General features: G+C 39.7%; 1 protein-coding gene across 1 annotated transcript in view; it reads left to right on the top strand.

The window, feature by feature from the left end:
* Positions 1–14628, top strand: part of ccn6 (cellular communication network factor 6) — a 60407-nt gene extending 45779 nt beyond the window's left edge. Inside the window, exons 4-6 of the mRNA XM_060854816.1 lie at positions 4484–4738; positions 10688–10881; positions 14353–14628. Of these exons, the coding sequence (XP_060710799.1) occupies positions 4484–4738; positions 10688–10881; positions 14353–14628 (725 nt within the window). The remainder of the gene's footprint in view (positions 1–4483; positions 4739–10687; positions 10882–14352) is intronic.
* Positions 14629–16763: the final 2135 nt, after the last annotated feature.

Here is a 16763-nt window from a genome sequence, read left to right as displayed (position 1 = left end):
GGATAAATCTCCAGGACTTGAACGGGTGTATCCGAGAACTCTGTGGGAAGCTAGAGAAGTGATTGCTGGGCCTCTTGCTGAGATATTTGTATCATCAATAGTCACAGGTGAGGTGCCAGGAGACTGGAGGTTGGCAAACGTGGTGTTTAAGAAGGGCGGTAAAGACAAGCCAGGGAACTATAGACCGGTGAGCCTGACCTCGGTGGTGGGCAAGTTGTTAGAGGGAATCATGAGGGACAGGATGTACATGTATTTGGAAAGACAAGGACTGATTCAGGATAGTCAACTTGGCTTTGTGTGTGGGAAATCATGTCTCATAATCTTGATTGAGTTTTTTGAAGAAATGACAAAGAGGTTGATGAGGGTAGAGCAGTAGATATGATCTATATGGGCTTCAGTAAGGCATTCGACAAGGTTCCCCATGGGAGACTGATTAGCAAGGTTAGATCTTCTGGAATACAAGGAGAACTAGCCATTTGGATACAGAACTGGCTCAAAGCTGGAAGACAGAGGATGGTGTTGGAGGGTTGTTTTTCAGACTGGAGACCTGTGACCAGTGGAGTGCCACAAGGATCGGTGCTGGGCCCTCTACTCTTTGTCTTTTCATAAATGATTTGGATGCGAGCATAAGAGGTACAGTTAGTAAGTTTGCAGATGACGCCAAAATTGGAGGTGTAGTGGACAGCGAAGAGCATTACCTCAAATTACAACGGGATCTTGATCAGATGGGCCAATGGGCTGCGAAGTGGCAGATGGAGTTTAATTCAGATAAATGCGAGGTGCTGCACTTTGGGAAAGCAAATCTTAGCAGGACTTATACACTTAATGGTAAGGTCCTAGGGAGTGTTGCTGAACAAAGAGACCTTGGAGTGCAGGTTCATAGCTCCTTGAAAGTGGAGTTGCAGGTAGAAAGGATAGTGAAGAAGGCGTTTGATATGCTTTCTTTTGTTGGTCAGAATATTGAGTACATGAGTTGGGAGGTCATGTTGCAGCTGTACAGGACATTGGTTAGGCCGCTGTTGGAATATTGTGTGCATTTCTGGTCTCCTTCCCATCGGAAAGATGTTGTGAAACTTGAAAGAGTTCAGAAAAGATTTACAAGGATGTTGCCAGGTGTGGAAGATCTGAGCTACAGGGAGAGGCTGAACAGGCTGGGGCTGTTTTCCCTGGAGCATCAGAGGCTGAGGGGTGACCTTATAGAGGTTTTACAAAATTATGAGGGCCTTGGATAGGATAAATAGACAAAGTCTTTTCCCCGGGGTCGGGGAGTCCAGAACTAGAGGGCGTAGGTTTATGGTGAGAGGGGAAAGATAAAAAAGAGACCTAAGGGGCAACCTTTTCACACAGAGGGTGGTATGTGTATGGAATGAGCTGCCAGAGGATGTGGTGGAGGCTGGTACAATTGCAACATTTAAGAGACATTTGGATGGCTATATGGAATAGGAAGGGTTTGGAGGGATGTGGGCCGGGTGCTGGCAGGTGGGACTAGATTGGGTTGGGATATCCGGTCAGTGTGAATGGGTTGGATCGAAGGGTCTGTTTCCATGCTGTACATCTCTATGACTCTATGACTGTATGACTCTATGACTCTAAGTGGAACATATTGGCTCCGTACTCCCACCAATTCCACTTTGAAAGCTTCCCACAGGTTCTGTTGTAAATTAACTCAGAAGTAGCTAATCCCAGTCAATTTTGGCCTGTCTTTCTTTAAAATAAAGTCTTCCCTCCCCCAATCTTTAACTGTTTCTCACAGACCATCTTTTTATTTTAACAGTGTATAAATTACAAGAAGTAAGTATAGAGGGACAGTAAGTAATTAGAAACATAGTGTTATTAATTATCACGAGGGGAATTTACAACACAAGCAGGGAGGTTATGCTTCACGTCTTTAAATTATACTGATGAGACCTGCGCATGGTGTTGGTCAATTTATTTAAAGACGAATGTAAATGTGTGGAGACAATTCAGAGAAAGTTTATTAGACAAATGCTTGGAATGGTTGGGATTGTCATTTGAGCCGAGGTTGGGTAAATTAGGTTTAGCTGAGTTCAGAAGCTGAGTTAAAATGCATAAAACCTGAGGGTCTTGACAGGGTCGATGTGGTAAGCATGTTTATGGGAGAATCTAGAATTGGGTTCACTTGTTAAAAATCAGGAATTACCAATTTTGAAACAGAGATTTGACAAGTTGTTAACTTCTGTGAGATTCTTTCGAATTCTCTATTTGACAAGGTGGTGAATGCAGAGTCCTTGCATATTTTTAAGGCAGACATTGATAGATTTTTGCTTAGCAAGGGATTGAAAGGCATTGGGTATGCAAGAATGTATATTTGAGATTGCAATGAGATGAGCCATGATATTATTGAATAGAGGGGCAGGCTCGAGGGACAGAATGACTTTCTCCCACTCCTGATTTGATTATTTGTATGAACTGTGGAAACATGAGAACATTATCTCCTCCGAGTCAGATAATTTCCTGATTTAGAAATCTATTTCCATCCCTTTACTATTGCTGGGTCTAAATCTCGATATTCCCTGCATCGTAACACACAGACTGCTGCAAATCAAGAAGGTTACTCATAGCCAATTTATGAAGGACAATTAATGATTTTGTTTTATATTTTCATGTGTTATGAGGACCAGCACTTTTTGCTCATCAGTAATTGTCATTGAGATGGCAATGGTTCATTTAATCCATCGATGCAGGCACATCCAAAGTGTTGCTGGAAAAGGGTTCCATAATTCTAACTCAGCAACAGTGATTAGTTCTAAATCAGGACACTTTTGTGGCTTGATGGGGAACTGGCACATCATGATTTTCCTATGGATCCAATGTCCTTGTTCTTCTAGATTATACAGATCATGAGTTTGTTAAATGCTGTTGAAGGAGTCTTGTAGAGTTACAGCAGTGCCTATTTTTGCACTGTGTCAGTGGTAGAGAGTGAATGTTAAAGTTGTTGTGTAGGGTGCTGGTTGAGTGGACTGCTTTGGTTTGGATGGTCAACATTGAATCATAGAATAATAGAATCTCTACAGTATGGAAACAGGCCCTTTGGCCCAACAAGTCCACCTTTAGCCCAAAAGACCCTCTAAGTGTAACCCACCCAAAGCCAATCCCCTACATTTTACACCTGACTAACGCACCCAATCTGCCTTTGCCGCACTAATGATGTTGAACTTCTTGAGCTTTGTTGGAGGCAAGTGGAGATTATTCCATCATACCCTCATCTGAACAAACATCCTCATATCCAGTCTTATGGTTAAAAGGCACGAGAATAAATAAGGATCACTGGGGCAAGGACACTACCCTGAGGAAATTTTGAAGAATGTCCTCAGACTGAGAGAATGGGTCTCAAATAGACAAAACAATCTTCACTTGTGCTAGATACTTTAAAACACTGCGGAGTTTTCCCATTGATTCCCACTGACTTATTTTGCCAGTCTCCCTCACCATTGGAATCCACCTCTTCCATCCAGTTTTGAATTAAGACTGCAATCAATTCAGGAAACAAGTGGTCTTTGCAGAACTCAAACTGAGCATCAGTCAGCACCTTATTACTATGGAAGTTGGCTTTGATAGTACTGTTGATGTTATCCTTCAATACTTTGTCAATGATCAAGAGAATGCCGCTGAGGCAATACACATGATGCAACACGTTACACTGTTTTGTATTTGATATAAATTTGTGAATGTGTCACATTTACAAACATGAAATCTTAATAATAGCTGAATTCTTAAAGACAGGACCACAGTTCTACAGTGACTGACTAAGTCAGATGTTGATTATTCAATTGCGAAAACCACAAATCAGTGGCGTTCTCTTTAAGTCATCGTTATTCCAAATCACTGTCAGGAAGGACATCTATGGCAAATTTTCCATTGTATTTGAAAGAAGAAATTCTGCAAGAAGTTACAGACCCAACACAAAAAATTTCAACCTGTAGAGTTATAATAAGAAAATGGCTGAATTTCATCCCGTTTTCACCACTTAGGTGAAAGATGGAAACCCAATACGACGGTATTTGTTTATGCTATATTGACCCAGTCTTCACTGTTCTTCTGTTGAAGTACAGAAGACAAGTGACAAGAAATTCCAAATCTCCAGTTAGCTGCAACTATTTAGTGGATTTTGAGTGAGTAACAAACTATTTCCCACAGTCATGCATATCAGGCTAGTGAACGTTATGCCCAAAACCCTGTTCTGCCACATTTACTTCTCTGGTAGAAAATGGACAGAAATGTGGCCAACATCTAGAATATTGTCCCTCCCATTTTCAGCATGATAGTAAACTATCCAAAGACTGTATGTTTCAAAATCATTGATATCAGAAATAAGTCATTTAGAATTGTACACAACCAATAAATGGCAACAGAAGTGAGATGCTTGACTGTTTACAGGTTTTCAAAATTGGAATAGACATTTTGATATCCATTTTGCATATTTACTTATTAATTTCTCAAAATTACTCTTTGCTTTCTCTAGATACAATTGGAGTCGGATGTGAATCAAATGGAAACTATTATAAACATGGGCAGACCTTCCAACCAGACTGTCACTATAAATGCATGTGTGTGAATGGTGCGTTCGGATGTACGCCCACCTGTACAAAGAAGCTGGCAGCTGGCCAGTGCAGAAATCCCAAGGCCATTAAGAGATCTGAATATTGTTGTGAAAGGTCCATTTGTGATAAGACTGGAGTGAACAGCCACCAGGCTGCAATGTATAGAGTAATGTCTGGTAAGTGCTTTAAAGAAATCCACACAATCTTGAGGTTGCAGATGAAAATAAGATATGCTTCAGTTGCAAAGGAATAACAACTGATGACGGTGAACAAAGCCAATATTTAACACTTCAGTTTGGTTGACAAGCTTGTGATTAATTTGATCAGTTATGAGCTAGATAACAAATTATAAAGTCAAAGAAAATTAGGAATAAATGGGATAATGGAATTTAAATACAAACAAATCAGTCATGACCTTATTGAAAGGTAGAACAGGCTTGAGGGGCCAAATGGCCTATTTTTGCTCCTTATTTGAATGTTCATATGTTTCTACATAAGGTAGACCAGCCTGTAATCTTTGGCATGCCCCTTTTGGCAGCTGTGTTTTGAAAAAAAAAATCACAGAGCAGTATTGATACGGAAGAAATCTGCAAAGCTGTGGATATGAAAGGGGAAAAAAGTATCAAGCAGGCAAACTGGGAATTAAAATCCAAATAAATAAAAATAAAAATTGGCAGGAAGTACAGACCATGGCATAAAATTATTTTATAATGCAGTCTTTAAAACGCTAATTCTAACATTTAAGGAATGTGAAATTTCAGCATTTCCATTTATTTATGAAATGAGAGTTAGTACATCATTGGGGGGAATAGAAAGACCTTTAAACAGTCAAATGACAGAAAGTTTATTTTTACAAGTTACATTATTTTTATAAGGCAAGGAACATTTTGGAAATCTGGGATTAGAACACCAAGATTTATTTTCTTTGAAAAACTTTGTTTAAGTATTACTTGATAACATAATCAGGATGACTTGCCATGTCCAGGGAAGAGTTTTGATTTTGTGAAGATTTGAAGCAGCAGCAAGACTAAACATGTATAATCAAATGATTACTTCTTTGTGGTAAACTTCAGCAGTTCAATACTCACATTTCTGTTTCTTTTTATAGTAAAATTATAAAATGTACCAATAAGAAGGGCAACACTGCTTTAACTTGAAAATGCATTATTTATTGCATTTGGAATTACAAGGAACCAAACAGTGATATTTGTGTCAGTATAAACATTTCAATGTTGCATTTTTCCCAAAAGTAGAAAATGAGAAGGGCATCTTATTTACTTTATCAGCAATTTCTTCCAAATAAATGGTCATGGTTTTCTGGACACCCCCACCACCCCAAGTCCTCTGCATCCTTCCCTCCTAGGCTGGTTGGGGATATGAGGTGTGGATAAGGCCTACTTCCTGTCTCACCTCATTTTAAGGTTGGCAGTTTGGAGGTGGTTCAAAAATAGCGAAGTGGTTAGTGGAGGGGCTGTAGGGAGGCCTTGCAAGTTAAAATACTCAAACCTGATTATTGACCTCCTCCAAACCCTCATCCTCAAAAATCTAGGCCCCTCAGCTGTTTCTTCCATGTCTGCCTTTCAACTCATGAGTCCCCATTTGAAAACAAAAAAGGTGATACCTTTGTTTTAACAGGCTTTGGAATGATTCCATTTGGAGATGTAAATATTGAATTTAGCTGAACATGTAATAATTCCTTGAGTGTGCTTTCTTATACAATGTTAATTTATGATGATAGTTGATTTTAAAAAGTCATAATATGGGATATGTTGGACAGTCTCACTGGCTCTCTTAACTGGTTGGTTGGAGGTAGATCCACGTGATCCTTGTTTGCCACAAAGCTTTTAGTCCTTCAAATGATATGAAAATGTTTGTAACTCATTTTAGGTTTGTCACAATAAAATTATCTTAAGTAAAATACATTAATCCCTTAAAAGTTTTCTCGTACTCTTCCTTTTCAAGATCTTTTCTTCTGCATCCTTGGATTTCTGTCCCAGAATGTTACTGTTTAGATCACGTTCCTATTTTCTATTTTGCTAACTATTTCACTGCAGTATCACCCTCTCTGCCGATGCACCAGTTTCACTATATCACCTAATCCTCTGCATTTTGCCTCACTCTTTGCTTTTTTCTGTAATTTGCTGTTGCTTTCAACTTTGATGAAATAGAGTTCAGAAAGTTACAATCATAATTACAAGTGATGTTTTCAAAATTCCATTGTGATTGTGTTAGAGACCAAAAACTTTTAAAAAGGAATCTCCATGAAGCCAACAGAAAGCTAAACAATTTCTCTTTTTAAAAGCTTTACTGTAATAATCCACTGAAAACCAACATGATTAATAGGTAAATTTTGAATAAAGAGCTACATTTCATTCTAAACCATCAATATGCCAAAAGATACACCTGACAAAAATATATAGATATATGTATAAGCATTTGTTTTACTACTTGCATAAGTGTGACACAATGCACAATCTCACAGTATTCCCAATTTGGTCTGTATTATTTGGGATTATTTGCTTCTCACTCAAATGTTTCTGCCTTTGCTTTACATTCACCAGCAGTTGTATTCTTATCCCCAGACACAGTTAATACCAACAAAGCACACATCAAATAGATATTTCTCAAGCAAATCATGACAAGGTGTAAGTAGTCAGATTGTGGTCTGGAAGAAGTTGGTGTGGTCCTCAATGAATGCTTTGTGTCAGTCTTCACAATAGAAAAGGACAATGGTGGGATAGACACCAGCGTGGAGCACTGTAAAATATTAAAAGAAATTAACATAGAGAGAGAGAGGAAGTACTAGGGGGTTTAGCAGCCTTATGAGTGGATAAACCTATAGGCCCAAATGAAATGTATCCCTAGCCATTATAGGAGGCAAGGGAGGCAACATCAGGGGCCCTGGCAGTAATTTTCAAATCCTCTCTGGTTAGAGGTGAGGTGTCAGAAGACAAGGAGGATTGCTAACATTTTCCCATTATTTAAAAGAGAGGAGGGGATAGACAGACCAGGAGATTACAGGCCAGTGAATCTAACCTCTGTAGTCGAGATGTTATTAAAAAGAATTCTGAAGGACAGAATATATGAGACTTGGATTAATCAGTGATGGTCAGCCAGATGATAAACAGAAAGATCTGGTAGTATCTGTGGAGTGTGAAACAGAGTTAACATCTCAAAGTCTAATATATGAGTCCACTATGACTCTTCTTACTGTTTCAATTTCAGATTTTTAGCATTTATATTATTTTGCCTTCATGTGATAGTCAGCATGGATTTGCTAAGGGGACACTTTATTTGGCAAATTTAATTGAAGTTTTTTGAGGAGATATTGGGAATGTTGATGAGACTAATGAGTTTGTTGTGATCTACGTGGACTTTAGTAAAGCTTTTGTTAAGGTCTGGCATAACTTGAGATCCAAGGCAAATTGGTAGGTTGGATCCAACTTTAGCTGAGAGGCCAGACAAAGAGGATGAAGTAGTGGGATGTTTCTCTGACTGGAAATCTGTTTCCCATGGGGTTCCACAGGGCTTGGTGGTGCTGCTGTTGCTGTTTGCGGTTTACGTTAATGATTTGGTATAAATGTAGGGAGGCCAATCAGAAAGTTCATGGATAACCTGAAAATTAATAGGGTGGTAAATAGCAAGAGGGATAGCTATAAACTGCAGGAAGGTATCAACATTCTGGTTAGCTGAGAAGAGCCATGGCAATTGGAAAAGTGTGAGATAATGCAGCTGGAGAGGACTAGCAAGGCAAAGGATTATGCTATGAATGGTGAGACCATGGAAAATTTAAATGACTTTGGTGTGCATATCTACAGATCCCTGAAGGTAGCAGGGCAGCTAGATCAGGTGGGTAAGCGGGCATATGAGACATTAGCCTTTATTAGCTAAGGCAGATACCAGAACAAGTAGGTTATGCTCGAATTATATAAAATGTTGAATGTGCCACAATTGGAATGCTGCCTGTAGTTCTGGGCACCACATTGCAGAAATAAGTTATTGCACTTGAGTCATTTTAGAGGATATTTATCAGGATGCTGCCTGAACCGGAGGGTCTGAGGAAGATTAGATAGACTGGGGTTGTTTTCATTGGAGCAGTGAAGGTTGAAAGGTAACCCGACAAAGTTGTTCAAGATTCTGAGGGCGTAAAGATTGTGTCTTTTTATTTGTGTGACTTTAAAAACTGTTAACTAAAATGAGAAAGAACTGTTTTAAAATTCATAGTTTGAAAGAGTAGCTGTACGTTTTGACACACCAATGTCAGATGTCACGTAAACATCCGTTTGGACAAACAGTAATCAAAGTTTGAGTTGCAGATGATTTGCAGCTGAATGGGGTGTACACATCAAACTCTGGTTGGCACAAGAAACAAATTGGGCGATGAAGTGTGACCAGTTATTGATGATAGAAACCTTTTGCTTGGCAACAACCATGAAATTGGTTCTCAGATAACTGAACAGTTTGAAGATAGGAACAAGTTATGCAGAATGAGTGAGAGAGAGACAGAGAGAGAGAGAGAGAGAGAGAGAGAGAGAAGGGGACTGGTTTGGGGGAGGTAGTCAGTTCTTCCCCAACTCAGACACAGTCTCTGTGTTCTCTACGGTCAACACATGATATAAATCTGAAGAAAATCAGCTTACCTTTCTTGCAATAGTTGAAAGATGTGATAAACAATGTACTTTATAAGTGTCTCTTACCAACCATTGAATCTGGATCTGGAGAAAGATGATTGAAGCAATCTACTGGTCAACAGAAAAATCAAAGGATCGTCTAAAACTACTGAACTGTCTTTTCAGAACTTCCACCCAGCCCACAACCTATTTTACCCTGTGTGTTTCTGTGTGTGTTTCTGTGTGTGTGTTTTTCTGTATGTGTGTGTACAGGGGGAGTTTATCAGGGAATTAGAATCTTACTTATACTGTTAAATGCCAACAGGTTATAACTATTTAACTGTAGCTAGTCTAATTAATTTAAATAAATAGTAATTCTTCTTTGGTACAGGAACATGGTCCATGCTTTCTATGAATCTGAGTCTGCAAAAACAGGTGAATTAGGGAACTTTGCTTAGTTTTTAAAGTGGTATGACTCCAGAAATAATGGGGCTGAATTTCTTGCATGCTATACATGTACAACAAGGTGGGATGGATACAAAGGTAGAAGGGTCACTATCTAGTGGAGATAGAAGTAAGCCATGAGATAGAAGTTTGTGAGGAGAGTTGAGGAGAACGTTTTTCACTCAGAAGTGGGAGTCTGGAATTCACTGCCTGAAAGGATGGTTGAGTCAGAAACTCGTGTGACATTTAAGCAGTATCTAGATATTCACCTGCACAGCCATAGCCTCCAGGTCTCTGGGTTGAAAACTGGAAATTGGAATCAGTACAGTCAGATCTTTGTTGATTGGTGTGGACCCATTGGGCTGAATGGTCTCCATCTGTACAATAAAAGTGTGTGAGTATATGAATCCTGGTGGCCTCAAACCTCAGGATAGCCAGTTTCTTTCAGCTTAAAATGACTCTGATAGCACTGAAACAACAACAGTATGTCTTGTCCAATCCACAATTCCCTGTTCTTCCCGTTTTCAGCTTGCTATCCTTTCCAATTGTATAAGACCCATAATATTATAATCTGTGCTCTAATCTCAGAAACCTGCTTCAAAACTCATATCTGGTTTGAAGCAAGTCTTGTTTGCCACCACTGACACATAAATTGCCTGTGTTCTGAACTCTCTGTCATTAAAAAAACTGACTACAACCCAATGCCATTGCAATGATCACTTTATCGTTTACACTTCATTTCATAGCTTTTCATGCTCATGGTAGCAATAGGTCACATGGGCATTTCTTGCTGTCTGTTAGGAAGTTCATTTCCCCTTTCAGTATATTCCCCAATTTCACTTTGGCGTTAAAGGGAATATCACACAGGAATAAACTACAAGTTTTACAACTACAAAGCACAAAAGTCATCAGAATCACATGATCATTTTCTGCTTTTTAACATTTAGAAGCCCCCCTCTCTTCCTATGTCATTCCTCATCTTTAACTCTACATGCCTTAAACTTGAACTTGAAGACAAATTATTCCTGAATTGCTGTGTCTCAATACTATAATTGTTTTTTTTATTATTAGCTTATAAGGCAAGGCCAATAACATGGCGAAAACAATGCCCTCTTCAAACAACTCCATGGAGCTCATGTTCAAAATCTTGTGGCCTAGGAATTTCAGTCCGAGTGACAAATGACAACAGCAAATGTGAACTTGAAAGAGAAAATAGATTGTGCTTTATTCGACCTTGCAATCCAAGACTTCCGAAAAATTTAAAGGTAAATCACAGCAGAATCTATTGGTTACATGGACAACAATTGTTTGGGGCACTGGGTGGGTGAGGAAGAGGGAGAGAGAAAAATCAACTTGATTGCATGGAAGTATACCTTAATGTACTGTGATACAGAGCTATCTTAAAATAACAGGAGTAAAATGAAGCAATTCGATAGTCAGAGTTGTGATTAGCAAATGGAATAGAATAAGCCCAAATCTGCTGATTAGGAGATAGCAGAAATTTTGAATTTTTCAGGATGTGGGTAGGTGCAAAATGTGTAGAAGTACCTACATGCTCATTTATAATCCCATACACATTTCTTCCTAATTGTGCCATCCAGCATCTCCGAAATGTGTGCAATCAATTTTGAAACTATCCTGTTTTCCTGAGCACTGTCCCTTGAGGTTGGTGCAGGGTCCATTAATCCCAATGTTATGAAGAAAATCAACCCCAAAAAGTGTAATTACATTCACTCTGTATTGCTTTTCTGGTACTTACATACTTAACTCAGCAAGGCCTCCAAAGTTTTTAAACTTGGATTAACAAAACTCTTGAAGTTGATGAAAAGAAAACAGTCAGTGATTTCTTACACATATTACAGGATTACAAACTACTTATAATTTCCTAATCTGATGAATTAGAAAATATGAAATGCTACTATCAAAATCTTATTTCTCTTTATTGTTCATTAAATTAAAGAGTAATTAAATTAGATTATACTGTAATATTTCTACTGTAACTATTCTACTTTTTTAAAAAGTAGTGGATTTTGAACCATTGAACAGTTGATGTAGTCTAAGAAAGAATACTCATCTATTTGTAACAAATATATCAGGAAAGGTAGACACATTTACAATTACACAGTGATCCTGTAGTTCGCCACAGGAGTGCTCTGAAACACAGAAATTAAAATAGCTGGTGTAAAATGTCTTAAGATTTCAAAGGAAATGCAGGTATTATTAGGGTAATTTTCTAATCCAACACACTGAGCTACTCAAGAAACTACAATTGCATAGCAACCCATTAGTTGATACACCTGAAATCACCCTCATACCAACTTTCTGCTGGTGTAAGAAACCTTGGAAATCTTAACTTACAGAGCAATTTCCTTGTGCTTACACTGACACATCATGGTCAATCCTAAAGTGCCTTATTCTTCCCTCCTTGACTCTGAGCTGCTTATTTATCATATCTACATCATTCCCTCTACAAACATTTAATGGATTGAGTGATACTTGCATAAGCAAAATATTCCAGTAACAAATAATTCTGTAGGATCTGTACTCCTTGACTATGAGCAGTGCTGTTCATTAAATTATGGCAATTCATCAATTGGCATCCAGATCAGGCAAAACCCATGTCCTGCAGCCTCATTTTGTACAACTGAGCAACATCAGGAGAAACTCATCAATATCCACATTGTTATCTTTAAATAATGATGGGAATTCCTATATCCACTTGAGAAAAGAGATTGAGTCTCAATCTACAATGATCACTATATATGGGAATGTTTTGTATCTTAAGACCACAAATGGCCTCATAGATTGCCTGACAAGAATCCAACTGTGCCTTGTGTTCTGAATGACTCCGTTTAAGAAAACCTAAGGTAAAAATCACACAGAACCTCTCCCTGATTAAAGATTACTTAAACTGTTTCTTGCAATTTCTATCTATGCTATGGTGGATAATTTAAAGGGCCTTCAGCTGTTGCAGATAGGGGAATTTAGATGTGATCTGCCTGAGTGACAGTTTCTGACTTTGTATGGAATGTTATGCATGACTGCTTAGTTGAGGTGTTCACGTGTGAGCTGGCAGGAGAAAGCTAGATGAGTGTTTCTGGCTCAGATTATATTATTCTCATTGGCTCTCTGATTAGCTTCAAAATGGTACTTTGTGTTACTCTTTCACTTCAGCTTCACATCATTTCCCCTCTCGGTGGGTTGCAGTTTGCATCGCCTTTCTGCCATTTTACCTTATTCAAGCTACCGTTGGAATGTTCATGCTAACAGAAATGCAGGCCAGAATTTTACATGACCGCAGGAAGTTCTCCTACCAAGACCAAAAGCAAGTACTAAACCTGTGTAGGTGGTTGGTGGGATTTAACTGATGACTGCCAGCCTCTCATAGCTGCCGACTCGATCAGAGGCAGCCCCGCAGTCCCATTAATAGAGGTGGTGACAGTTAGGGATGCAGCGAGAAGGTGAGGGTACTTCCCAATTCAGGGAATACTCAGAAATGATTGGAGGAGTAAGCCCACTGGTGTCAGAGCTGCAGGGCAGCCATTGCGACCGGCCATCCCTTAGGGGGCCATTGGGAAGGCATGGAGAAAGGATGACCCTCCAGATAATGAGGCAGCAATTCACATGTTGTGCAGACATACCTAGCAATTTCCTCATATAGTGAGGTCCATCCTGAAAGGACTGAAATGCCAGAAGAAGCAGCAAGTAGCCATTAATTGCTCCTTATTTGGATTAATTATTCACCTCCCTCTGGTTGGTTGTTGGTGGTTCTACTATCATTTTGTACCTGGTGCCTGCCAAAGGATTTTCCTCTGGATGTTCAGTGTTTCCATTCTAAGACCTTTTCCAACTCTTAATCCATCTCTAGGAGGCTGTTAAAACTCAATCTTCTGGTTCCTTAGCATCTCATTAGCTAATATCCCTCGAACCCCAAGTGTGATCTTTTCCAATTTGAACTCTCTCTAATTGTCACAGAAACAATTCAATTGTACTGCTTCATATTTTGAACTTTTTAAATAAGCAAGCCAGATGGCTGTCATAAGTCATTCTCACTCTTCCGTAGATATTGTTTATCAAGCAGAGCTGATGGTCGCCCTATCAAATCTCCAAGCACATGTTGCTTAGCAGTGTGCTCAATTGACAGGAATAAATCAAAAGGAATCCCTTGTGGTAATATTTCAGCCTTCACACATTGTTTTACTCTTCCCTCTCATTTCGAAGGATATATGTTCAAACTCCACTCTGGAGACTTGAGAACATCATACAGGTTAGCAATTCAGCAAAGTGCTGTTGAAAATATTGCCTTTTGAATGCGATGTTTATGGGGTGTCATGGAGTTATGGTCAAGAGTATGGTGCTAGAAAAGCACAGCAGTTCAGGCAGCATCCATGGAGCAAGAGAATTGACATTTCGGGCATAAGGCCTTCACCAGGAATGAGGCATCCTTGGATTGCCTGACGTGCTGTGCTTTTCCAGCACCACACTCTCCACTGATCTCCAGCATCTGCAGTCTCCACTTTCTTCCTGTCATGAAATTATAGAATGGTGCAGCACAAAAAGTTTATCGATTCTTTTAATATGTTTCCTCCCACATATTTTATTGTTCAAATATGAAATGAGCCACTTATAATGAATCTGATATTGCTGCAAAACAGCATGATGAAGGGTTTCTATCTTTCACAGACTCAATGGATTTTGATTAATGAACACAAACATGATTTTCTTTCTCTCTGTAGAAAGGCAAGAAGTGTCTACAGACATTCAGGCCTTACAAAGCTGACAGGTTTGTTCTTTCTGGCTGCGCAAGTAGAAGAACTTACAGGCCAATATTCTGCGGTACATGCTCAGATTCCCGTTGCTGTATTCCTAACAAAGAGAAAACTGTGAAAGTAGAATTTAACTGCACTGGTGGAGAAATAATCACGTGGAAGATGATGTGGATCACATCTTGCAAATGTCAACAGGTCTGTATTGACTCAGAGGACATCTTCTCAGATTTGAGACTACTATAGTGCACCATGTATTACACCATTTGAATGTTTGGTTCATGAGTGTCACTATGGAACAATATAAATGTCTTGTCCTTCAAAGAATGGGAACTCACTTATACCATTTCTCTGCTTATGTAATTAAACTTATATAGGGAAAAATCTTAATGTTCTACATTAACAGAATATCTGGAGACAGACATTAAGTACAATATCTTCCACAAGACTGAATGTTCATTTCAATACACAAGGACCTATTTTCTCTGGTAAAATTGGATATATTTGTATTGTCTATCTGTATAACTGAATTATTTGCATGAGTTTCCTTAAATTTAATTTCTGTTGAACTTTTTGCAGCTCATCACAAATTTTCTTCTATAAAAATGAATACCAAAAAAGTAAAGGAAGTTACAACAATAAATGTCACTGCTTATGATATCATATAACTAGCATCTTCATAAATAGGCTTCAAAACAGTAATGGAAAAGTGCAGCAGGTCAGGCAGCATCCAAGGAGCAGGAGAATCGAAGTTTCGGGCATGAGCCCTTCTTCAGGAATGAGGAGAGTGTGCCAAGCAGGCTAAGATAAAAGGTAGGGAGGAGGGACTTGGGGGAGGGGCGTTGGAAATGTGATAGGTGGAAGGAGGTCAAGGTGAGGGTGATAGGCCGGAGTGGGGTGGGGGCGGAGAGGTCAGGAAGAAGATTGCAGGTTAGGAAGGTGGTGCTGAGTTTGAGGGTTGGGACTGAGACAAGGTGGGGGAAGGGGAAATGAGGAAACTGGAGAAATCTGAGTTCATCCCTTGTGGTTGGAGGGTTCCTAGGCGGAAGATGAGGCGCTCTTCCTCCAGCCGTTGTGTTGCTATGGTCTGGCGATGGAGGAGTCCATGGACCTGCATGTCCTTGGTGGAGTGGGAGGGGGCGTTGAAGTGTTGAGCCACGGGGTGGTTGGGTTGGTTGGTCCAGGTGTCCCAGAGGTGTTCTCTGAAACGTTCCGCAAATAGGCGGCCTGTCTCCCCAATATAGAGGTGGCCATACCGGGTGCAGCGGATGCAGTAAATGATGTGTGTGGAGGTGCAGATGCAGGTACAAGGGAGTCACGGAGGGAGTGGTCTTTTCAGAACCCCACTGGTCCTCACCTACCACCCCACCAACCTCCATATACATCATATCATCCGTCGTCATTTCCGCCACCTCCAAACGGACCCTACCACCAGGGATATATTTCCCTCCCCTCCCCTATCAGCATTCTGAAAAGACCACTCCCTCTGTGACTCCCTTGTCAGGTCCAAACCCCCCACCAACCCAACCTCCACTCCCGGCACCTTCCCCTGCAACCGCAAGAAGTGCAAAACTTGCGCCCACACCTCCCCCCTTACTTCCCTCCAAGGCCCCAAGGGATCCTTCCATATCCACCACAAATTCACCTGCACCTGACCTGCTGCGCTTTTCCAGCAACACATTTTCAGCTCTGATCTCCAGCATCTGCAGTCCTCACTTTCTCCTTCAAAACAGTAATGTAATAGCTACAGCATAGAAAGGAAAATATATATTCCTGTAATTAAGTTACAAATTTGCTCAGTCAGAATCCTACAACTCTCTCCCCAATGGTATTGTGAGTCTACCTACACCACTCAAGTAGGCAGCTCACTACCACTTTTTCAAGGGCAGCCAGGGATGGGCAATAAATGCTGAGCTGGTGGGCGATGCCCACATCCCATGAATGAATACATTTTTTTAAAGAACACTATGTTGAAATAACTATTTATTTTACACGTGCTAAATCATAGATCAATTGTTCAAGTGTCAAAATGTGATGATAGATGTTATTTAAAAGTTGTGAACATTGACCCTGTAGTAATACCCTTGCTTGAGTCAAAAAGTTATAGATTTACATTCTACTCTAGCGTACCGAGTACAAAATGCAGCCTGACACTTTAATGCCATTATGGAGCAGTGCTACATTGGCTTTTGCATCAACAAAATATCCATCTGGTTTCTCAATTGCATGTAAAAGATCATATGACACTATTAGAAGACAAGCAGTCTTCCAACATATTGTTTATTTGTCATCCAACATATAAATCAGGTTATTTGGTGATCTATGTCATTGGTACTTGTGAGAACATTTTGTGTATAAATTGGCTGTCAGATTTCCCGTAT

Source organism: Hemiscyllium ocellatum, chromosome 3 (assembly GCF_020745735.1).
Source record: "Hemiscyllium ocellatum isolate sHemOce1 chromosome 3, sHemOce1.pat.X.cur, whole genome shotgun sequence".
Classification (NCBI taxonomy): domain Eukaryota; kingdom Metazoa; phylum Chordata; class Chondrichthyes; order Orectolobiformes; family Hemiscylliidae; genus Hemiscyllium; species Hemiscyllium ocellatum.
Note: the sequence above shows the minus strand (reverse complement) of the source record. Positions and strands in the feature narration are given on the sequence as shown.